At 33.3% G+C, this 24,147-nt stretch overlaps 1 protein-coding gene across 15 annotated transcripts in view; it reads left to right on the plus strand.

Annotated features, from left to right (window-relative positions):
• Positions 1–24,147, plus strand: part of SYCP2 (synaptonemal complex protein 2) — a 101,858-nt gene that overhangs the window by 64,741 nt on the left and 12,970 nt on the right. For 14 of the 15 annotated variants that reach the window (XR_011972318.1, XM_072633385.1, XM_072633389.1 and 11 more), the window contains 10 exons: positions 809–845; positions 4,211–4,284; positions 4,385–4,442; positions 6,108–6,163; positions 6,551–6,608; positions 9,580–9,754; positions 11,411–11,448; positions 16,367–16,555; positions 21,395–21,593; positions 23,456–23,703. Coding sequence is in view for 14 of the 15 variants with exons in the window: in XM_072633385.1 (XP_072489486.1) it covers positions 809–845; positions 4,211–4,284; positions 4,385–4,442; positions 6,108–6,163; positions 6,551–6,608; positions 9,580–9,754; positions 11,411–11,448; positions 16,367–16,555; positions 21,395–21,593; positions 23,456–23,703 (1,132 nt within the window). In the remaining variant the exon portion in view is untranslated. The remainder of the gene's footprint in view (positions 1–808; positions 846–4,210; positions 4,285–4,384; positions 4,443–6,107; positions 6,164–6,550; positions 6,609–9,579; positions 9,755–11,410; positions 11,449–16,366; positions 16,556–21,394; positions 21,594–23,455; positions 23,704–24,147) is intronic. The other variant, XM_072633395.1, reaches the window with a different exon arrangement.

The raw sequence follows: 24,147 nt of genomic DNA on the forward strand, positions 1-24,147 counted from the left end.
ATCTAAGCTCTACTACAATGTATGCCCCTTGAACTTTTTGTCTTTCTTCTTAGTACCTAGCATAGCTCCTGGTACATAGTACCAGTACATAGAGCAGCTATAGAGCAACAACCTAGATAGAGTGCTGGGCCTGAAGTCAGGAAGACTCATCTCCTTGAGTTAAAATCTGGCCATTTACTAGCTGTGTGACCCTGGGCAAGTCACTTAACCCTGTTTGCCTCAGTTTCCTCATTTGTAAAATGAGCTGAAGAAGGCAGTGGCAAACTACTAAAGTATTCTTGCCAAGAAAACACCAAAGAGGTTCACAAAGAATCAGACACTCTCAAATGACTGAATATACCTAATAAATGATTGTTTAAATTGAAAACATAAATATAACCTCTCACTTCAGGTTTTGTAATCATCTATTCAGGTCAGGGAAGTTTGTGATATGGTATTTAGTCCTTATTTGGGGAGAATTAGGGGCAAATCACTTGACCTAGTGCCCCCCATGCTACTGTCTAAAAGTTTAAGTTGCAGGAACAGAAGAACCTATCTTGGTAGAAAACAGTTAGTTCACTATACCATTGAAATCGCAGGACTGGACCATAGAGAAAATCTAATTTGTCACTAGGTGATGATTCAGTGCAAACTAATAGCTTACCACACAAATCTAAGAACCAAAATGTACTAGAATTTTGTTGTAATTTCATATAGATATGAACTTAATAAACTATATTTCAGCTCCTTTAAGAAATTTTTTTGATATCTTATTCTACTGGTTTTCAAGTTTTTTTTTTTAATTTGACAAAAACTTTTTTTTTAATAGGAAGAATTCAAATAAATCAGGTCTACTTCTCAACAAGGTAGGTTTATTAATTTGTTATAGAACTAATAGACTTTTAATATAATTAATTATATTTTTATTGGAAAAATAGTCAAATATAAGATTAGTGATTGATTCAGACATTGTCTTTTTTAAAGTTATTATAGGCCATTGTATAAATAAGTGAATAACTTAGTAGCTGATGCAATTATGTGTTTAGCATTAACTTATTTTCCACTCTAAAATTTGTGAATTACACATTCAAGGGGAATTTTTTTTTCTTTCAAATGTATAAATACAATATGTCCTACCTAGGGTACCAGTTATTATGCCTTTGATAGTATTATAGTATCAGGAAATGTGTAATTTTTCTTTCCTGCCTTAAAAGAAGCAGTGCAATCATATTGGAAAAGGAAATTAAATGGAATCAACCCTTTGTTTTAAAAGGAGTACTCATTGACCATGTTACATTCAATAAAGAAGTCAGTGGAAGCACTCACATAATTGCCAATGTTCCAGATATACACACATATGTATATGTTTACATACGTATATGTATAACTTAAATTCATGTCATTGTCATTCTGTAAAGTAGTGATCACTGATTTCTTATAGAATTACAATTCTTTTTCATTTTTACTTAAAACTTCTATTTAATTATGCTTTATTTTAGATCTAGTTGAGTATATTTCTAATTGTGGGCCTATTAAAATTTACTTGATTGAATTTTCTCTGTATTTTTCTGTAGCAACATTAGTAACTGATATTTTTTCAACTCACTTCTCAACAGAATTATAAAATATATTAGTTTCATTCTGTTTTCCTTCCCTTATATTTAAAATTTAATACACATGGCCATTTGTTTTGTGATGTTTAGGGGTTCGGATTCGTTCCTGTAAATAACACTCTCACACTGCTTTAAAAATGAAAGTAGTTTAATTATAGACTGTCTATAATTACATCCAATACAACAGATAATACACAATAAGCACAGAGTAATAAGTATAATAATAATCAGTGTAGCAGAAAAAGAAAAAGAAAACATCACAAATTCGGGGAGCACCAACACCTGAATTACATCAGCTGGGGAATCCCGGGATACAGCGTTCAGGGTCCTAATTGGGAGCACAAGGGTCCCAGGCAGAGCGTCCTCTCCAGGGGTGAGATTCCGAGGACTTACACTAGGCGGGGGGACTTTATAGGGACCTAGACAAAGAAGGCTTTTTGCCAACGGCTCCGCACACTGTTCCAAGCTGGTCAGGCACATGGCCATGGGAATGCAGGTTTTGTCCATCAAGGAGATATCATACGGGGGCCACAAGATATAAGTTAATTAATCATATACTGGGAGGACTAGCCAGATCCTCCAAGTATTATCTATGTGTTCCAGGAGTGGCTAGTTCCCAAAACATTAAGGCATGGCCAACTCGCGCATGTTATGTTCCTTGAGAGGTCACCAAAAGGACAGAGTGAACTTACTTTATTCAAGGGATATGAAATATTCCTTCACCATTACTGACAAAGTAGATCTGCCTTACTCTTTTGGAATTATGTAATAAACTATAGTGTAATGGAGGGATGTTTGAGTTTATTTATGCTGTTCCTTTGAGCAAGTCTCTTTTTCTGAGTCCATGTTCCTAATCAAGAAAATATGGATGATAATAGTTGGCCTCTAACCTTGAACGATTGTTGTGAGAATTGAGCGAGATAACATGAAAGTACATTTTAAGTTGTATTTCTTTCCTTTTCAATGGATAGGGGAAGGAGAGAATCTAGAACTGAAAATAAAATAAAGTTGACTTAATCTTTTTTTAAAGAAATAGTATTATAGTATTGTTGACTATAAAAGTGTATAGAATGAAAGGTATTATTAGTTACTATGTCAGTTAAAAGGCCATTTATCAGTACATAATAACGTATAGATTAAGTAAACTATATGCTCTAATATGTTCTTAATTAGTACAAAAGTACAAGTACTCAGATTGACTGTCAAACAGCAACTTAAAGCATGTTTTATTGAAATTTATTCAACTATTGGAACCATATTTCTTATGTAAATAGAAGCACAAAAGAGAAAATATATGTGTAAGTTCATTTGAACAGGTCATTTTTGATCAGATATACTAATATAGTCCTTTGAGTAGGTATTTATTCAGCCCTAACCTTTCTTCTGACCTCTAGACATGCATCTCCAAATGCCTATTGTACTTCTTAAATTATATATCCTTTAGATATCTTAAACTCAACATGTTTAAAACTGAACTCATTCTCTTTCCTCCCAAAACTATCCCTCTTCCAAACCCCCTATTGTCAAGGATATCACCATCATCCTGGTAATAAAGACTCACCACCTCGGTGTCATCTTTAAGTCACTCTCATTCACCCCACATATCTAATTTGTCATTAGGTCCTGTTGTTTCTTTTTTCACATCTTTCGTATGCACTTCTTTCTTTCCTCTGACACTGATACAAGCTCTCATTATTTAAGGCTTCAGGCTTGGACTATTGGAATAGTTTTCTCTTTGGTCTTGCCTTCCATTCTGTGCTCTACTCAGCCACCCAAGCGATCTTCCTGGAGTGCCAACCTGACCATATTACCCTTACCCACCCTCATTTAGTAAACTCCCTATTTAGTAAACTCTAGTGGCTTCATACTGCCTCCATGATCAAAAATAAAATCCTCTGAATTTTAAAACCTAATCCTTCCTACCTTTCTAATATTCTTATACTTTGCTCACCTCCATGTACTCTCTGATCCAGTGATACTGGCTTCCTTATTGTCCCTCACCAAAGACACTCTCCATCTCCAAACTCCATAAATTTTCACTGACTATCCCTAACACCTCTCCTCATCTCTATCTCATGGCTTACTTGGTTTCTTTAGAGTCAATTCAAAGTCTGTCATCTATAAGAACCCTTTTGCAGTCTCTAAGATTACCTTCACTTTACGACTTTTCCATCTTGTTTGTACATAGTTATTTGCATGTTGTCTCCTCTATTGGAATATGAGCTCCCTGAGGTCAGGGGCTCTTTGCTTTACTTTATATCCTCAGAACTTAGTTCAATGTCTGCCACATAGTAAGTGTACTAAGTGCTTAATAAATCCTTGTTGATTTAATGTGACTGACAGTGAAGAGGGAAGAAGAGTCTAGGGTAACACCAGGATTGTACCATTGACCAGAATAACAAAGCTGGAAAGCAGAGCCAAATTTAGGAGGAAAGACAATTAGCTAAACTTTTGGATATATCAAATTTGAGGTACTATTGGGGATATCCAGTGGAGATTTCCTGCAAGTTATTTGAAATGTGGGCCTGGATCTCAAAGGAAAGGGCCAAGTTTGAGTAAACATGTAATCAGTATCATTGTCTAATAATTTTTAAAAAATGTTCTTCTATTGTATGTAGCAAAAAGTCCCATTTAAAAGCTCTAGACAACTGAAGAGGACTACTTCTGTTAATATGACTTCTGAATGTGCTTTGTAAGTAAGTTTTTCCTAAACATTTTCTATTTATAGTGCTTAGAGTGACTATGTTAATATAGTATTTTCAGCATCAACTGTTTTTTTCTTATTTCAACAGGAATGATGTATATAATTTTACCTTGAATGGAAGTGATGACCCTACCATAAGACTTGGTGTAAGATTAATTCAATTTGATTAACTTTTTTCCTCTCCATTCAGTCCACATTAATGAAAATATATTATAGACATTTAAAGTTTGGATAAGACACAGTCCTTGCTCTTATGAAATTTAGAATTCATTCATGTATAAGTAGCATGTAAGTAAGGTATGAGACACAAAGATGCATGTTAAGTGCATTAACAACATTTAAAACAAAGTAACATGTGAAGCCTGAGAGGGCAAAGTGTTTATTAACTTTGGGGTTTGTGAAAGGCTTCCTATAGGCTGTGGTATTTGGCTTGGTCTTTAAAAGATGGATAGGGATGCAAAAGTTAAGAAAGGGAATGGAAGAAATTCTGAGCACAGGAAAAAAAGTCTGAGCAAATATAGAGGTGGAAAAATACAGGACAAGTTTAAGGGCAGGTTCAGTTTGTTTGGAATGTACAGTGCATTTGTTGTTCAGTTATGTCTGACTCTTTGTGATCATACTCTTGCTGGGGTTTTCTTGACAAAGATACTGGAATGGTTTGCCATTTTCTTCTAGTGGATTAAAGCAGACAGAGGTTAAGTGACTTGCCCAAAAGTCACACAGCCAGTAAGTGTCTGAGGCTGGATTTGAACTCAGGTCTTCATGATTCTAGGCCCAGCACTCTATTGAACAAGCTGTTTAGTTACCGTTAGTGCAGTGCATAAAGGGAGAAAATAAAATAACAATGAAAAAGTAGGGTGGAATCAGCTTGTGGAGGACCTTCAATGGAGCTGCAGTATATTCAGTAGGGAGCCACTGAAAAATAATTGGACAAGATTTATATATGAGGAGGATTCATCTATGTGCATAAAATGTGAAGGATAGATTGAAGGGAGAAAAAGGTGAATATGAGAAGGCTTGTTAGAAGGCAGTTGATAATTAGAGCCTATCCTGAGGTTATATAAAATATGAGGAATACAGAGGATTAGGTGGATGTGAGAAATATTGCAGGCAGAATTAATAGGACTTCATAACTAATTAGATATGACATGGGAGAGAGAAGAAATGCCCAAGATAATGCTAAAGTGGTCCCAGTTGTCAGAGTAGTCAAATCAGAAAGAGGAGCAGGCTTAGGCAAAAAAAGACCCAATAAACTCATTTTTTTATATTTTGAATTTGAAATTCAGTTGGGATATATAGTGGAGATTTCCTGTTGTTTATTTGAGGTATGGGACAGAATCTCATAAGAGAGTCCTAGGTTTTAGATAGAGCTATATAGTAATCATGTAATCAATATAATTATCTCCTTATCATAGTAAAACTAGCATATACAAAACATTTCCTACATTACTAAGCTGTTTTTCTATACAGTTATCTGAGTTATCTGACATTTTTTCATATAGGTATATATTAGAAGAGATTATTGATAATCCTAAATTCCTTATTAGGAATCTTTATTTCATTCTTTAATTTCCTAAGTCCCATTTTAAAATTGTAGTGATATTTCTGTTCTTGAAAGTGAAATAACTACATTTTTGTTATTGTATTTCTTTATAATAATGATCAGATTTTCATAAAAGATTTTATCATTACTTTTCTAACTATATGACTGATTGAATAATTCGCTCTGCATATATTTTAGATGTTTCTTATACCACTTTGATATCTGAAATAACTATGTAGTTTACTTTTCATACTTTTTCATACTGCAGATACAGGAATTTCAGACTACTATCAAAGAAACTTCTGTAACTAACTCAAAAAAGTTGTAAGTGTTTTGATAAAATGTGTATTACAATATGAACTATGTAATCACTTACTATTTTTCCTTAAGTGTCTCATTTTGTATTATATAACTGATGACTTACAATGCACGAGAACAAATACACTGCTTTTAAAATGACTCATTTAAATGGTTGTTTTTATAATAGTTAAATGCAAGAACAAATCATCAAATCTTTGAGTCAAAAAGGGACTCTTAGAGATGAAATGGTTCCGACCTTGATTTTACAGATTGGGAAATTGAAGTTTTAAGTGATCTACTTGTGATCATATAACTAATTCAGAAAGATGTATTTCTTGGTTTCCTTTTACTCTTCATTGCCTCTGTATAATAAACATAAATATATTTTAAGTTAACATTTATTTGTTTAAGGTTAGGTTTAAGGAGTCACAATGGAAGTGAAGCTTCTCTGAAAAAGAAAGATAAAAAAGTAAGATTCTTATTCATAATTCTTATAATTCTGTTAAAAGTTATTTTTTTATATTCTCAAAAAGGTCATAGAAAAACATCAATTGTAGAATATTCAAATATAATTTTTCAAGGTTAGTCCTACTGCTTTTGTGACTTTTCCTGTTGTAAGCAATTCAAATTATAGAGATAAGTTATCTGAATAGTTTTGTTGAGTGAAATTTCAGCTTTCTGTGTTTGATATTTTACATGAATACAACTTGAAATAAGATTTATTTTTGCTTTTGTATTTTATTAAATTATACCTGTTTTACAATTAATTGGTAGATCTTCAAAATGAACAATTCATAGAAAAACTTAATTATGTGTTTGAATTGAGATATTTAACTACAGGTATCCTTGATGAAAGTATTAAAAAGAAACAGAGGGGTTTTTGCAAACAATATTCTATAGATCACATCTTTACAGTCTCATAATTAAGTAAAAGTTTTAAAGAATAGAAGATACCATTGTTTCTGTTGCCCATAAAAATATTTGAGCAGCATGAGATGCTTCCTCAAAGGCTCTCCACTAACAAAATATCCCTATACAATCACAGTGCAGTTTGTCTGTAACCCCTGCTACTGTAGAGGCTGAAGTTGGTGGATCTTGAGTTCTGAACTGCAGTAGATAGTTAATCTGTTGTCTGCACTAAATCGAGCAGTTAAAATGCTGAACATTCAAGTGCAGGGACCACTGGGTTGTCTAAAGAAGAGGCATACCAGCCCAAGTTGTAAGCAGTGGAGGGCAAAGTTGCGATGCCCTTCCGTAAAGGAAATGGGCCTTTAAGTAGCCCCAGAACTTCTACCTGGGTGAAAATAGGGGACCCTGCCTTTAAAAACAAGTGGCAGCAATAATAGCAATATAATATAGTGTGTCTGATTAAGGCCCTATTGTACTAAGCATTGTGCTAAGTGGTGGGAATACAAAGACAAAAAATACATTGTTCCTGCTCTCAAGAAGATCATAGTCTACTGGGAAAGATAACATGTGAAGAGCTATGTGTAGAGAACATCGATTTACAGGATCAATTGAAAATAATTGATAAAGGGAAGGCACTAGCATTAAGTGGGATCTGAAGGCTACTTATAGAAGATGGGATTTTAACTGAGTTATGGAGGAAGTCAGGGAAGCCAGGAGACAGAGAAGAGGAGAAAGCATTGTAGGTGTGGGGGACAGCCAGCTTTCTAAGCAAAAATGCTTAAAGATGCATTGTCTTGTTATAAGAAGCATCAGAGGTTAGTCTCACTGGACGTATATTAGAGAATAAGTATAAGAAGACTACATAGGAAGAGGCCAAGTATTAAAGGACTTTAAAATCTAGTTAATTTTATATTTAATCCTGGAAGAAGTATAAAGACATTTGAATTTATGGAATGGAGGCAGGGTGATATGGTCAGACTCATACTTTTAGGAAGATAACTCAGGCAGCTGAATAGAGAATGTACTGGAGTAGGGAAGAGACTTGAATCAAAGAGACCAGCCAGAAAGCTATTAAAATACTCCATGCCTGAAATGATGAGACCCTGCTCCAGTGGCAGAGGGGAGGAGTGTGTATGAGATGTAAAGGAAGAAGCAGTAGGATCTAGCAACAGACTAGATATGTGGGATAAGACAGTAAGTTAAAAATTGTACCAAGGTGGTGAGCCTTTATGACTGGGAGGATGGTGTTACCCTTGACAGTAATAGGGAAATTTGGGAAAGGGGAGGATTTGGAGAGGAAAAAGAATGAGTCCAGTTTTGAACATGTTGAGTTTAAGGTATCTAAAAGACATTTAATTTGAGAAGTCCAGTGGGCATTTGGTGATGCAAGTCTGGAGGTGGAGAGAAAGATGAGAGCTAGATAAGTAGATTCTGAGTGTGGAGCTGGTAAGATCCCCAAGTGTAACAGTATAGAGGGAGAAGGAAAGGCCCAAGATAAGGATGTTCAGTGTGGAGCTCAAGTGAAAAATGAATTCCCTATTTATGGGGAAGTCCTCCAGAGGTTCTTTCTTGTTTGTGGGTAACTTAATTGCTAATTGCACCAAATCTCAAGATTTTATTCCTAAGTGAAATCTGTCATCACTTAAAAGAATTTGACCTAACTATCCATATAGGAAAAACTGTGTGAAAAATGTCTCTTGCTCTCATACTATAATATATAGTTTTATGAACAGCCTACGGAGCAGTTGTTAAATACATCTACCTTGGAGAGACAATACAAATGGATAGTGTTGGGATCTGGGATTGAATGGAAATAAGAGAGCAAGCAGTCTAGATTGCTTTTGGTAATTACATCATACAAGTTTCTCCCCAAAAATATAAACCCATCTTCTTTATACCACTATTCTTTCAGTGATGCTTTATGGCAACAAATGACAGAATACAGTTTTCAAAGAATTAAAGTTTCAGATCATGGAAAGTGCAGTGGAGAGACACATGATGGGCATAAATTGACTGTAGCCTATTAGTAATCAAAAACTATGCCAGAGAACCTGCATATATGTTCTGAAGGAAATGTGTGACCAGAACAGGAGGTGGGCCAATCATGTATAAGTAATGAGTAAGGTAAACTGATGAGCCTATCTGTTCATTTGGTACCCACACAATTTCCAGGCATAGAGAAAAAGACCTCCAGAATATTGGTTGGGCCCTTTGTGGAAGATATAGATAACTGTCACATCAAATGAGGTGTAATTATGATCTATACTGTTGGAGGAGTACATATATTGATGAGTTGTCAGATCTACCAAAACATCAAAGTAACTAATTCAACTAGTTAGTTTAGTCCTAAGTCGGTTAAAGACACATGCAAACTTAGCAATAAAATTAGAGTGTTTTACAGAATAATGAGAAATATTTTACCAGTATATATTTCCAAGTTTAGTTCTGTTCATTAACTTATATTATATTCAGTACTTCTTAATATGATCCATGCAAAATAATTATTTATTATAAACATTCTTTTTTTTTAGACTAGAACAGATCACAGGAAGAAGAACCTCTTTAGTGACACAGACACAGATCATAGAGGTGATGACAGCAAGACTGATGTTAGCTGGCTAAGAGAATCAAACAAAAAAACCAAACCTCAACTGGTAGATTATAGCAGAAACAAAAAAGTGAAGAAACCTAAAAATAGGAAATCAAGTAAGAAATTACTTGTTTGAGAAAATATCTAGTTTTTTCATTATGTGTTATTTTATCACCTAAGACTTATTTTATCTAAGGTGTTTGAGAAATGTACCTTTTCTGAATGTTGCTTTTTATTTTATTTCATGCTCTGGCTTATGAGAGGCATTGTCCTGTTGTAGATAGACAACCTTGGAGTTAGAACTACTTAGGTTAAATCTAGACTTTGATAGAAACTTATTGTGTGATTCTGTCAAGTCACTTAACTTCTCAGTGCATCTAGGCAACTTTTAAAATCTATTAAGCTTCAGAACAGTTGTTTATCTGCATTGTCAAAGTTTCCTTACAAGAAGCTTTCTAGGATTAACTATTAAAACTTAAAACTGCAATAAGACTTTTGAAATGCCCAGTATAGCAGTTTTCATCTTTTATTTCTTTTGTATTTTTTTAAAGGTCCTTTACAGTTCCCTTGCTTGATTTATATTCCCAATACTAAGCCATTTAACCTGATTGGATCTCAATATTTTTTTTGCTTCTGGGAAATTATATGAAGGATGATAGGTCCTATATTGCAGTACTCATCTGCCCTCCCCCTACATAAATGCTGTCATTCAAAATCTCTTTTCAAGTATGAATTAGTGCAGAAAAGGAAAAAGAGAACATATACAGAATTAGAGCCATAACACAGTATATACCCTTTAAAAAAGGGGTCTGTTTATGGATGGATTTTATTAAGGGGGTCTGTGAACATGAATGGAAAAAAATTACACTTTTTTTTCTGTCCTTTGTAACTGAAATTTAACATTTGTTTCAGTTATTTAAAATACCCTGAAAAGCAAAAGGGGATGACATACAAAAGTTTAAGAACTTCTGCTTTAGGATAACTGATAATAAAGCATATAAAATGACATTTTGAAATATATTAATGATCATTTAATTCTATGGTTAATATTAAAAGTCTTTGCTCTAATTTGGTTTTCCAAATGCATGGCCATTGGTTGAGACAGTGCTATAAAAAAGCTGTGTATGATGTTCCCAGTTTTACTTACTTCAGGGATCTCTAATGTCAGATCCTTCAGCTCTTTGAATTAAATGTTAAATACTAATATTAGTTCAAGTTCCTTAAAACATTTCAGCAAAATGGTTTATTGTGAAGAGTATGCTTTTATAAACCTTAAATCACCAAATAAATGTGAGTTGTTATTATTGTTAAGTGTGGCTAATTCACACCTTAGGATGTGGTATTCATGAATTAGTATCATTGAAAACATTAATGTATTTGTGATGATTTGCTTTGACCTTATTTGGACCCATATTTGGAGTCTCCTAGTGCTTGTGTTTTATTGACATAGCCTTTAAGAATCTAGTCACATCTATGCTATGATGAAACATCAGAATAGAGCTTTTAAGAGTAAAGAGAATAAAGTAGTAATTTGGGGGTACCTGCACTTAATAATCTGATGAGACATGTATTAACAGTATTTTTACGAGCTTCCCTGTAGCCACTTTAAAAACTTTAGTTTGAATATTTGAAAAAGGATTTCTAAAAATCAAGATGTGTTCTTGTTATCTGAATTTATGGATGATAAAATCTAGTTGACTTTTGACTCCTTAAACTGTTAAATGAAATCACTGGTACAAATTGTAACTCCAGAAAATTTTCCTCATTTTCAGGTCTATCAGTAGAAGTGAAAATATCAAAATCTAAGAAGGTACTTTGTATTGATGCATTACATGCTTTTAATGTCTCATTTTTCGCACATTCTTTCCAACATTTCTCATTTTCCTTTTCCATCCTATTAGCCAATCTAATATGTATATAAGATAGTGACTCAGAATTATTTTAATTTCCATTTCTCCGGTCAGTAGTGAGTTCGAGCATTGATTACATCATCTGAAAACTTCATATCTTTTGATCATTTATCAGTTAGGGAATGGCTGTTATTTTTATCAATTTCACTCAGTTCTCTATGTTAGAGAAATGAGGCCTTTATTGGAGAAAATTGCTTGAATTTTTTTTCTATTTCATTCTTTTGGATTTGTTTTATTGTTTCTTGATTTCTCATGAAGTTATTAGCTTCCACTTGCTCCATTCTAATTTTTAAGGAATTATTACATTTTTTAAAAATTTATTTAGTATTTTATTTTTCCCCAGTTACACGTAAAAACAATTTTTAATGTTTATTTTTAAAACTTTGAGTTACAAATTCTCTCCCTCCCCCTCCACCACCTCCAAATATCCAATGAAAAGGCAAGCAGTTTGGTCTAGATTATACATGTGTATTCATGCAAAACACTTCCATAATAGTCATGCTGTGAAAAAAAGCATAGATTAAAAAATCTCAAGAAAAATAAAGAAAATTTAAAAAATTATGATTTAGTGTGCATTCAGACACCATTCATTCTTTGTCTGGGGATGGATAGCATTTTTCATCAAGATAGCTCCTTCAGAGCTGTCTTAGATTGTTGTATTGCTGAGAATAGCTAGGTCATTCACAAGTGATCATCCTACAATATTGTCATTACTTTGTACATAGTACATTTCACTTTGTGTCAACTTATAGAAGTCTTTCCAGGTTTCTTTGAGAGCATTCTGCTCATTATTTCCTATAGTACAATAGTATTCCATCATAATCACATGCCACAGTGTGTTCAGTCATTCCCTGATTAATGGGCATCCCCTCAATTTCTAATTCTTTGCCATCACAAAAGAGCTGCTATAAATATTTTTGTACATATAAGGCCTTTTCCTTTTTTTAATCTCTTGGGATACAGACCTAGTAGTGGTATTGATAGCAACCCTTTAGTTTTGCTCTATGGAATGGTTGAGTCAGTTCACAACTCCAATAACAATGCATTAATGTCTCATTTTTCCCACATCCAGTCCAACATTTCTCATTTTCTTTTTCTGTCCTATTAGCCAATCAAATAGTTATGGGATGCTACCTCAGAATTTCTTTAATTTGCATTTCTCTACTCAATGGTGAGTTAGAGTATTTTTCCATCTATCTATAGATAGCTTTGATTACTTCATCTGAAAACTGATCATATCTTTTGATCATTTATCAATTGAGGAATGGCTCTCATTTCTATATATTTGACTCAGTTCTCTATATGTTTTAGAAATGAGGCCTTTATCAGAGAAACTTTTTTCAAAATTTTTTTCCCATTTACTAATGCTAACTCTATTTCCCTCCATCCTATTCTCCCCGTTTATTCTTTTCTCTCTCTATCTCCTTTCACCCTGTCCCTCCTCAAAAGTATTTTACTTCTGACTACTCCTCTTCCAAAATCTGCCCTCCCTTCTATCACCACCCCTATTCTCTTATTCCCTTCCCCCTTACTTTCCTGTAGGGTAAGATAGATGTTATTCCCTCTTTGAGCCAATTCTGACATGGGTAAGGTTCACTCAACTCTACTTCACCTCCCCCTTCTTCTCCTTCACTGTAAAAGATCTTTCTTGCCTTTTATGTGAAATAATTTACCCCATTATACTTCTCCCTTTCTCTTTCTCCCAGTACAACCCTCTCTCTTAATTTTCATCCCTTCATATTCAACTCACACCTGTGCCCTCTGTCTATATATATTCCTTCTAACTCCTCTAATAATGAGAATAGTCTTATGAGTTACAAATATCATCTTTCCATGTAGTAATATACATGTTTATTTATGTTTAGTACTATAAACAGTTTAACCTTTATTAAGTCCCTTATGATTTCCCTTTCCTCTTTACGTTTTTATGCTTTTCTTGGGTCTTGTTTTTGAAAGTCTAATTTTCTATTCAGCTCTAGCCTTTTTGCAAGAGTACTTGAAATTCCTCTGTAGCATTGAATGCCCATTTTTTCCTCCTTTCCTTCCTGGATTATACTTGGTTTTGCTGGGTAGGTGATTTTTTATTGTAATCCTAACTCCTTTGCACTCCAGAATATTATATTCCAAACCCTCCAGTTCTTTAATGTAGAAGCTGACAAATCTTGTGTTATCCTGATTGTAGCTCCACAATGCTTCAATTATTTCTTTCTAGATGCTTGCAATATTTTCTCCTTGACCTGGGAACTGGAATTTGATTGTACTATTTCTGGCAGTTTTCATTGTAGGATCGGTTTCAGGAACTGATCAATGGATTCTTTCCATTTCTATTTTACCTTCTGGTTCTAGAATATCAGGGAAGTTTTCCTTGATAATTTCTTGAAAGATGATGTCTAGGCTCATTTTTTGTTCATGACTTTCAGGTACTCAACAATTTTTGAATGATTTCTCCTGGATCTCTTTTCCAGGTCATTTGTTTTTCTAATGAGACCCATATTGTTTCCTATGTTTTTCATTCTTTTGGTATTGTTTGATTGTTTCTTGATATCTCATAAAGTCATTAGCTTCCATTTGCTCCATTCTAATTTTTAAGAAATTATTTTCTTCTGAGAGCTTTTGGACCTCTTTTACCATTTGGCCTAGTCTGTTTTTTAAGGTGTTATTTTCTTCTGTATTTTTTTGTATCTCCTTTACCAAGCTGCTGGTTCATTTTTCATGATTTTTTTTTTTTGCATCACTCTTATTTCTCTTCTCAATCTTTCCACCACTTTTCTTACTTGATTTTCAGAATCCTTTTTGAGCTCTTCCATGGCATGAGACCAATTTATATTATTTTTCTTGGCTGCTTTGACTCTTGTTTTCTTCTGAATGTGTTTTGATCTTGTCACCAGTGTAAGTTTCTATAGTCAGAGTTGCTTTCCATCTTTTGCTCATTTTCTCAGCCTGTTGCTTCCAGGGTGGAAGGCACACTGTCTCAAGCTTCAGGAGTTTTATATAGCTATTTTCAGAGATACTTCCACGGACCTGTAAGTTTTCAGTTCTTCCAAGATGGTATGACCTAAGGAGCAGCTTTTGCTCCTCTCCTGGAGGAGCACTGTCAGCTCAGTGAATGGCCACAAGGCCTCTTTTCTGCCCTGGAACTGTGAGGAGGGTCCCCATTTCCTCTGTGGCTGCAAGCTGTCCTGTGCTAGAGCTCTTCCTGTCCGGGAATGCCACCCAGCATTGTAACCCAAACTCAAGTATGGGCAAAGCAACAGTCCTGCCTCCTTTTGACCAGTTATTTGATCTCCTTACCATCCGTGGGTTGAGAGCTCTGGAAGCAGCTACTGCTGCTGCTGATTCAGTATCTCCCAAGGTATGTTCCTAGTTTGCTAGAGCTGGGGCTGTTCTGGTGCAGCCTATGCTGGATTGTGCTCCACTGTCACCCAGGTGTGACATCTTTCCTGTTGACCTTCTAAGTTGTCTTTGCTGTCTATGGGCTGAAAGGTCTGGAAACCACCGCTGCTGCCACTGATTCAGTCTCCCTAGGGCCTACTCCCAGTTTGCTGTGGCCCTGTCTGTGCTGATGTAGCCTGTGCTGGACTCCCCTCCTCTCCTGGTGCAACAGATCTTTCCTGCTGACCTTCTAAGTTGTCTTGGGCTGGAAATTATTTCATTCTGTCTTTTTGTGAATTCTGTCACTCTAAAATTTGTTTAGAGTCATTATTTAAAGGTATTTGGAGGAGTTGGGGGAAAGCTCAGGCAATTTCCTTCCTTTTCTCCATTATCTTAGGTCCACCTCCTACATACTTTTGTATCACCAAAAGGTATTTTACGACTTCTCTGAATTTTTAACCACATTATCCCTTCCCATTGCATAACTCCAGTGATTCCTTCTGTCTTTTGCTTACTATGACTTTCCCTTTAATTGTTTGGGCTTTACTATTTAAACAGTATTTGAGCTTTGCACTGTTGTTATTTTATTTCATCGCATAATCATTGCACCTCATTTTTTCAGCCCAAAAATCGTTTTGTAACCTTTCATCACATAATTGTCACAATGTATAATTCTGTTCATTATGACACTTAAAAGGTAAACAGAGCAGCAATGTATTCACCAGTAGCATATGGGTACACATTAATCCCTTGCACATTGTGAGCCATGAGCCTAGTCAGTATGTTTCCAAAAGCTAACTTGCATGGTTTGTTTAGAGCACTACAGTATTAATGGTACTGTCACTCAACCCAATGAAGAGCTTGTAGGCACAAGGGGAGCAGGCAGGCAGGCAAAGCTGCCATGAGTAAGTCACATGACATGGTAAGGCTTCCTGTGCTAGCTAAATTGTACAGTTCATCTGCCAGTGATACAATTTAGTAATTAATTTAGTTTTTAAGTAATACTGGCACAATTTTTTAAAACAGGATTTACATAATGGTTGTACCCCACTTTTTTGCGGAAAAAAATTGGCATGAAATCTGTGACTGTTACGCAGTGAAGTATAGTACTGATACATTTTATTTTCTCTATTTTTATAAGCTATTTGGTTTTATTTATAAAATCTTTTAGTTATGATTTAAAGTCATTTTAAAGGTAATAAAGGATATAGTTAATTGAGATATAATTATCAGTTATTTGGTGACTGTGATAAAAAAAGGCTAGGAAATTGGCCAAGATCAAGAATTTAGACTTTATAGTTGCATGTGGAGTTTGTTTATAGTTATTAACCCAGTTATATAGCTGCATAAGTATGTCTTGCTGAAATGCTAATTTTTCTAACAAAAATGTAGAACATGGAATTTTAACTCATTATGATCTACTAATGTTAATTAATTTTATCCCAGACTCATAATACTGACCCCAGAACTGATACCAAAAAGGTAGATGAAAGAATCACAGAAACAAGAAGACCCCAGCGTCCTCAAAGAGCAGGATTAGTAAAAAAAAATTATAAAGATTTTTCAAATTCAGAATCAGAAAGTGAACAAGAATCTTCACCAAGTACCCTCAGTAAAGAGAAATTACTAGTTCAGGTAAATATTTTCAATTCAAATCACTATATATTTTTACAAATATTTAAAAATAACTGAGTCTCCTAATTTGTTCAAGTTATTGCCTTCAGAGAACACTTTAGTTAAAATAACTAAAAGTATAAAATATTTGGTATATGCTAAAAATGCCTATGTAACATTAATTTATAAATTACCTGCCATTAATTATATTTTAGAAAGGAGTGCATTATGTGCCAGTTAAGTACAACTAGTTAATTGTTTATAGATTCTATGGCTTTAAATTACTTTATCCTCCAGATTAGTAGTTCCCAAACTGGGACATTCAGGGACCATGATTTATAAGAATGCACTCTTTCTAGATTGAAGCATGTCACTGAAGTAGAAATGAGTTATAGTATACAAAAATAGGCCATGGAAAGGGACTTCTTTCTAAATTAGTTGGAGATATATATGGGCCTTTATTTCCTTCTCCAAGATATTTTTAATAAAAGTATCAAACATTAATAAAAGTATGTAACCTTTTCATCATATGTTAAGTATTACAAGACATTTCCCTTCAGTAAGATAATATTTGAATGTCTAATTGTGCTGCGGAGGTGAGCTTGGGTTCTTAAAAGTTCTACTAGTAGAGGGTAAGCTCTGGGAGATGCCTCTTCTTAAGCTGTAAAAGTTTTGAGTGTGGACTTCATGAATGGGTATGTATATACCTATTATCTAAGGACCGTCAAATTCAGAGAAGCTCATCACAAAATTGAACATAGGATGATAAATTTTTAAGCTGTAGCAACTCCCAAAGATCATCAAAACTATATCAAAACTATAACTTTATGGTTTTCATTATATCCATACCTTTGAAATTATATATTCTTGAAGTAAAAAGTGTCTTTTATTTAACCTATAACCAATGATTTTGGAGAAGTGTTTTGTTTTTTAATCTTCAAAACAAAACAAAACCTTTGATAATAATCAATTACTGGTTTACTAGTTGAATTTGAAACTTTGCCAAGTACGCTGTAAAGAACTATATATGTTTCATGCTGTCTAGTTCTCTGAGGCAATAATTTATACCTTTACCTTTTTTCTTTACATTTTCAATTCAAGTAAAATGAAAAATTCAAGACATCTTTATTCATTTTTTGAAAAATGTAATCAAATTAATGTATTTTTTGTTTTTGGGACAGTTGCAACAGAACAATGTTTCTAAAAATAATCTAAGTCAGATATTGTCAATATTCTCCTACATTTAGATCCATTATTGTCTGTTCCCAGGGTTCAGTAATAGGCTGTACAAATTTGAGTGAAGTTCGTTCCTACTTGTCCATTTAGAATTCAAATATCAAGATTTATTTTTTTGTATTTGTTTTGATTTAATCTGTTCCTCTCACCAATCTCTCTAACCTAAGCAAAGAAAACAAACAACTCGAAAAAATAAAGTCCTCAATATATAGCACTATGGTCCAGCAAAACAAATTCCCACACTGGTTTCAAGTATCTGTCTTACAGGGTTTTTTTTTCCTGTTTTTAATATAGAAAAGTGATAACTTGCCCAACAATCATTTAGTAAGTACTAAACGATATTTTTCTTTTTGTTGAATGCATTTTTATTGATTCCTTTTTTTATATCACTAAAATTTCTCCCAGAAGCCTTCCCACTTTTTCCTTTCAGAGAGCCATATCATCTAACAAATAATAATTTAAAAGATTTTTAGAAAGAGGAAAAATCAGCAAAGCTATTCAGTACATTAAAAAGTCTGTTTTTATGTGCAGCATTCAACACTAGTGAACCTCCCACTTCTGCAAAGGAGTTTGTTTCTTATCATATTTCTCCTTTGAAATCATAGTAGTTTTTGTAATTTTGTGGCATTCACTTTTAATTTCTTTTACTGGTTCTTTCATTGTTGTAGGCATCTTTTATATTGTTTTCTTGGCTTGGCTTGGCTTACTTCACTCTGAACAGTTAATGGATATCTTTTACCTAGCAGTGAGCACCACTATTTAGACACTGTTCCTATTGTTTACCAACCTCTCTTTCTGTTACTTTATGCCGACCTGGGCTGAACAAATGACTCAATGATTTTTTAAAAACATCTGATAATGATATGTGTTCCATATTTTTGTGAAGGAATTGTGAGGGTGACTTCAGCTGCTTTTTCTATTACTTTACTATCTTTAATCCTTTGCCTTTTCACTGTTTTGTACGACAAAAATACTTAAATTTTCCTTTTTCCTTTTCCTTAGTATTTTGTAAATAAGATTATGTTCAGAACTGTAGCTCCCCTCGATTGCCCTATTAAGTTCCTACCATTTGCCTGTACTAAGCTTTACAGATATCTCATTTGATCCCTTCAACATCTCTGTGAGATACATGCTATTATAATCTCCATTTTACAATTGAGGAAACTGATGCAGAGAGAAATTAAGTGACACACAGCTAATAATGTCTCAGACCTGATATGAACTCGGATTTTTCTAACTTCAGGCTCACTGCTCCAGCTACTGCAGCACCTAGCTGCCTCTAAGGAGATAAAATGTTTGCTCTTTTTTGACCTCCTTTTGAAACTATTTATATCAGTTAAACTTATATAAGACTGATGGCAATCAGAATTCATAGATTTCCCTTTATCCATTTTTCAGATTGAATGGTTTATTTAAATAGTTTAGGTTGGAGATATTATAATTGCATGAAGTATTTTTTCATCTTTTTCTGATTTGTTTTCAATTAACCTTCATTCTGCGTAATTGAATCTGTAAACCTGAAGCTAATCTGGAAATGATTCCTATGTCAATAAGACTTTGTTTCTTAACTGTCAAAATAGAATCTTTTTCATTTTTGGTAATGCTATTCATTGTTCACTATATCCAATACCTGTTGACTCTTCTTGAAAAAAAACATCCTGAATAACAGATATGAAGCTCCTAGGTAATCCTTGAACTTTTACCTTCTTCAATTTCTTGGCATTGAATCATATTTTACAAAATATCTTTCACTATTCTTCTCTGCAGAAGTTGTTGCATTGAACTTACTAGTTCAGTGGTCATTGGATGACCCTTGTCAGAGTCTGTATATAATTTTTCTATTTCTTCATCCTTTGTAAGAAATGTTGGTGAATAAGCTGCAGTTGATCTTTTTATTAATGCTTATCATGAATACTATAAGATGAGATGAGAAAATGCCCTATGAAATCATATTTCTAATTGTTTTTTAGTTTTCAACAAAAACCAACTCAACCAACTTTTTTATGTGTTTCTCACTTGAAAATCTCAGTCATCCTCCCATTTTGCTGAATGAAATTTGTTTATTTCATGGGCTTCTAAAGTGAAAGAAGACTTAAATATGACCTCCTCTAATTCCTTAATTTCAAAGATAAGGGCACAGAAGGTCAGAAGTTAAGTAACTTGCTTAAAGTCTGACAAAAAGTAATCATTAGACTTAGGATTAGATCCCATGATCTATGATACCAAATCCATTACTTTCCATTATTCCATGCAATGGCTTCTACTTTCATTAATACTAAGATTGATGTTTTTCAGTACTTTCTGTGGTATTGGCTGTTAATTAATCATTGGACATAAGCTTCATATCTAGAATATTATCATTTGATGTATGCTTCACATCTAGAATATTAACAGTTATTGTATTGTAGATGCAGAAGGTGATTGAGGGCCATGTTGTATTTTTTCTTTCATTTAGTCGCATGAGAATAGAAGCATTAAACCACCACATGAAAGAACAGTAAAATCTTTACATCATTTATTAATTGAATGTCATTTGGTGTTTTATGTCCAAATTTTGTCAACTTTGGAATAGGAGAGATTGAACTATTTTGTAAACGTAAAAAGTCTATTGAAAAGAAAAGGATTTTCTGGTCATTAGTAATCCTATAGAGAATTGATAGCAGTGGGTAATACTGAATAGAGAGCGGGTCTTGAAGATAGGAAGATCTCAATTCAAGTCCTACCTCTGACACATATTGGAAGTATGGGTAATTTTAATCTATCAGTGCTGTAAACAGTTCTCTAATATTAGTTTCAGAGAAAGCACTGGTTTTTATGGGTAGAGGGTGTTTCCAAACCTAAATATCTTTAACATTGAAATCATAAGTCCAGGACCTGTTCTCTACTCCTAGAGACAAGAGCATCATTAAATTCCTTGATCCAGTATCTCTTGTGGAGATTAAGTCTAAAGTGATGAGTCAATTTAAATTATTTTGGAAAGAATTGACTTTTTATGGTCAGTGATTTTGAAAATCATTAAAGTTTTTAAAAATTTTTTGGCATTGTTGAAGAGAAAACCAACATCATTAAGATCTGAAATGCATTGGAATATGATTATATTTTACTCATTATGTTTCATATTTGAAACTATAAACAAGAAGCATCATTTGGTCCCCTAGTTGATTGGCAGATATGATTTTTATAGTATTTATTTCAAGGTCTGTAACATTGATAAGTAGGTTTATTATTTAAAGAGTGTGAGGCCTAGAATAATAGAAATGTATCCAGAGTTGCCATTAGTTAAACAAAATTTCGGGACCACTTTTTTAAATAAATAAACTTCTGTATTAACCTTTATATGGGGTTCCTTATATTCAAATGATGTTTGAAGGGAAATTGAAAAGCTGAGGTGGCACATTTAATCTGTTGAAATATATAAAACCATTAAGGTATGGAAATCAGATCTAAGACTTATATTTCATTATGACCCCCTCCAGTATGGTATAGCTCATAATTTGTTATTAAATAATTGATTTTTAATAAAATTAAGTATATTCTGTTCATTGTGTATTTGGGCCCATAATTATTCATACCAGTAAAGTATTTTCCAAGTATGATTTCGTGGTTTTTGGGGGGTTTTTTTAGGTTGCAAGCATGCATAACAAAGGTAAAACCATGAAGCAAGTGAAAAAAGGCCAAAATGCTGTTTCTATTGAAGTAGAAGAGGAAATATCAAAAGAAGGAGCAAAATCATCTAAAGTAAAAGATTGTATAAGAGAAAAAAGACTTGACTCATCTCCAGCTCCATTATCTGGTAGCCCAGCATCTATAGAAGTGATGAGATGTCAGTGTCGTTTTTCTTTTCTTTTTTTAGAAATTCTGATTCAAGTTATGTCTGATTTTCTCTTGACCTACAGTTAAACTAATCAAAAATTCATTGAAAGGTTTTTCTGTTACATGTAGAAAAATCATTTTCATATTTTGAGTATCATATTAGGATTAATTTTTATGAAGTATAGTCATGGTAAAATTTTACTTTGATATTGGTAAAAAGTTTAATTAAGATATTTAGATGGACCTCATCAGAATGGGTACTTCCATCACTGCTGTATGCCATAATTCCACACTTTCTTACTCTAATTCTTTGTCTATTCCTTTCTAGAAATCCTCCTTGGAGGATATACCCAATATTCTGAAGGCTTTCATCTAATTCTTTTAATCTTTCTTAGACATTGATGGATCTCTCATACTTTCTATACGCTCTCCTTCATTTGCATTTCTGACTTACCTCCTTTTCTGTCATGTGTTTTTCATCACATCTTTTAACTACACTTGTCAAGTGCAAATCCTTACTGTTAAAATACTATATATAGCCTACTTAAACTTACCTTGAGTCTTAAGCTACAGCATTAAATGACAGCTAATGCTATGGTAGCAGTTATAATAGCTAGCATTTATATAGTGCTTTAAGATTAGCAAAGTTCTTTAGTTGTATTATCTCATTTGATCATCATAATAACCCTGTAAGATAGATGCTATTATTAATTCTATTTTTCAGATAAGAATCTGAGAGAGATTGTGATTTTCCATGTCACATATCTATCAAATGTCTGGGGTGGGTCACACTCAAATTTTAAGTTCAATGCTCAGTCCACTATGCTACCTAGCTACCTTACTAATAGAGAAAAGATCATATTATACAATTATCATTTATCCATAAATGAAAAGGTGAAAATATTTTCTGATGGGCTTGTGGCTCAAAGTAGTTATTTACAGAATAAAATAAATTGTAAGAAATTCTTATTTTGGATTTTATCAGTTAAATCACCGCAGTGAAGCAGAATGCACACAAAAGCTTGAAAGAATTTGATATCTTTATTGTATGAAAAAGCAATTAAACATACTTGTTTTTATGCAAAAGTCATTTAATTATAAACATACTGTGTTCTTTTGGAGTTTGGAAGTTCACATTTAATTTCTAATAAGGAAACCTTAAGAGAACAACTCCAACAAGAACAGCATATCTGAGTTTATTTCTAAACAGTTCTAAAGATTATTTTTAAATAGAGTAAATTTTATTAATTTCACAATAAAAAATAAGATTTAAAACTAATACTGTTGACTTAGTTATTCTGTCACTAGTGTAGTTTGGCGTTTATCCTACAGGATCTGTCTTACCATCATTATAAATACAGGCATAAAGCTTGTTAAAATTATATCGTGTATGTAAGTATGTATGTATATGTATATATATATAAAAGAATATATGTATGTATGTACTACTGATTGAAAGTGAGAACTGAGTAGCTGATAATTAGTTTGGCAGTTTATACTAGTTTATTTCTGGAACTTGGCTATTTGCCTAACTTTTCTAATACTTAGTTTCCTCATTTTATTATCCAGCTGACATGTCAGTAGACTGACTATAATAATACCCTGGTTTGACCTTATGATATAATCTATATGGGAAGTCCTTTTTAAATCTTTTTGAAATTTCTTATTAAATTTTAATTTTAAAAATTCTAGTCACTGCTAGGTTTTCAAGAACTGCAAAACATTTTAAATATATCATTTTGATCTTAATTTAAAATGACTTAATTTAACAATGTCACTTAAATAAGATTTTTCTTCACATGATCGTTTTAGTTATTTTTTAAAATAATGATTAATTTGATAATTTCAGTCTTTGGTAATCCTATATTATAGGTTCAGAGAAAACAATTGAAAGAGAATTTCCTCAAGATTATATTCCTTCAGTAAAGTCAACATCCCCTTTTTCACAACATTCGACACCTGAAAAAAGAGAATCTTTAAACAGTGTACATGGTATCTCAGGCAATAGTTTCTACACTACAAACATGAAAATTCAAAGCAAATGTTTGATAGAATCACCAGAAAATACTGATGAAAACTTGATGTGTGCAAATAAACATTTCTCAAGTCCTTTGTTTTTGGTAAGAATTTCTTCATTTATTAAAAAAAATCTGCCCATAGTAATGTCTTGCCTGCAATAGTTTATTTTGCTTTAAGACTTATTTTAAAGTAACAAGAAAATTGAAATATGCAGAGATCAATGAAAGTAGATGGAAACACTCAAATAAGAAAGTGTCCGTCATTTCTTCTTTAAAAATGATCTTTAATTTCAAGTTATGTCTGCCATATTCTCTTCCTTACAAAACTGGAGGCTTGCAAGTTTTTTATTTCCTTTCAACTCTTCTGTCCTTTCTTTTCTTTCTTTTTTCTTCTTTCCTCTCTTTTCTTCTTTCTTCCTCCCTCCTCTTCTCCCCTCTTCTTTCCCCTTCCCTCCTTCCCCTTCCCTCCCTTCCCTTCCTCTCCTTTTTTTTTCTCTCTTCTTTTCTTCTTTTCTCCAGAAAAAGAGATACTGGCAGAAGAGAAAT

Source organism: Notamacropus eugenii, chromosome 1, assembly GCF_028372415.1.
Source record: "Notamacropus eugenii isolate mMacEug1 chromosome 1, mMacEug1.pri_v2, whole genome shotgun sequence".
NCBI lineage: Eukaryota > Metazoa > Chordata > Mammalia > Diprotodontia > Macropodidae > Notamacropus > Notamacropus eugenii.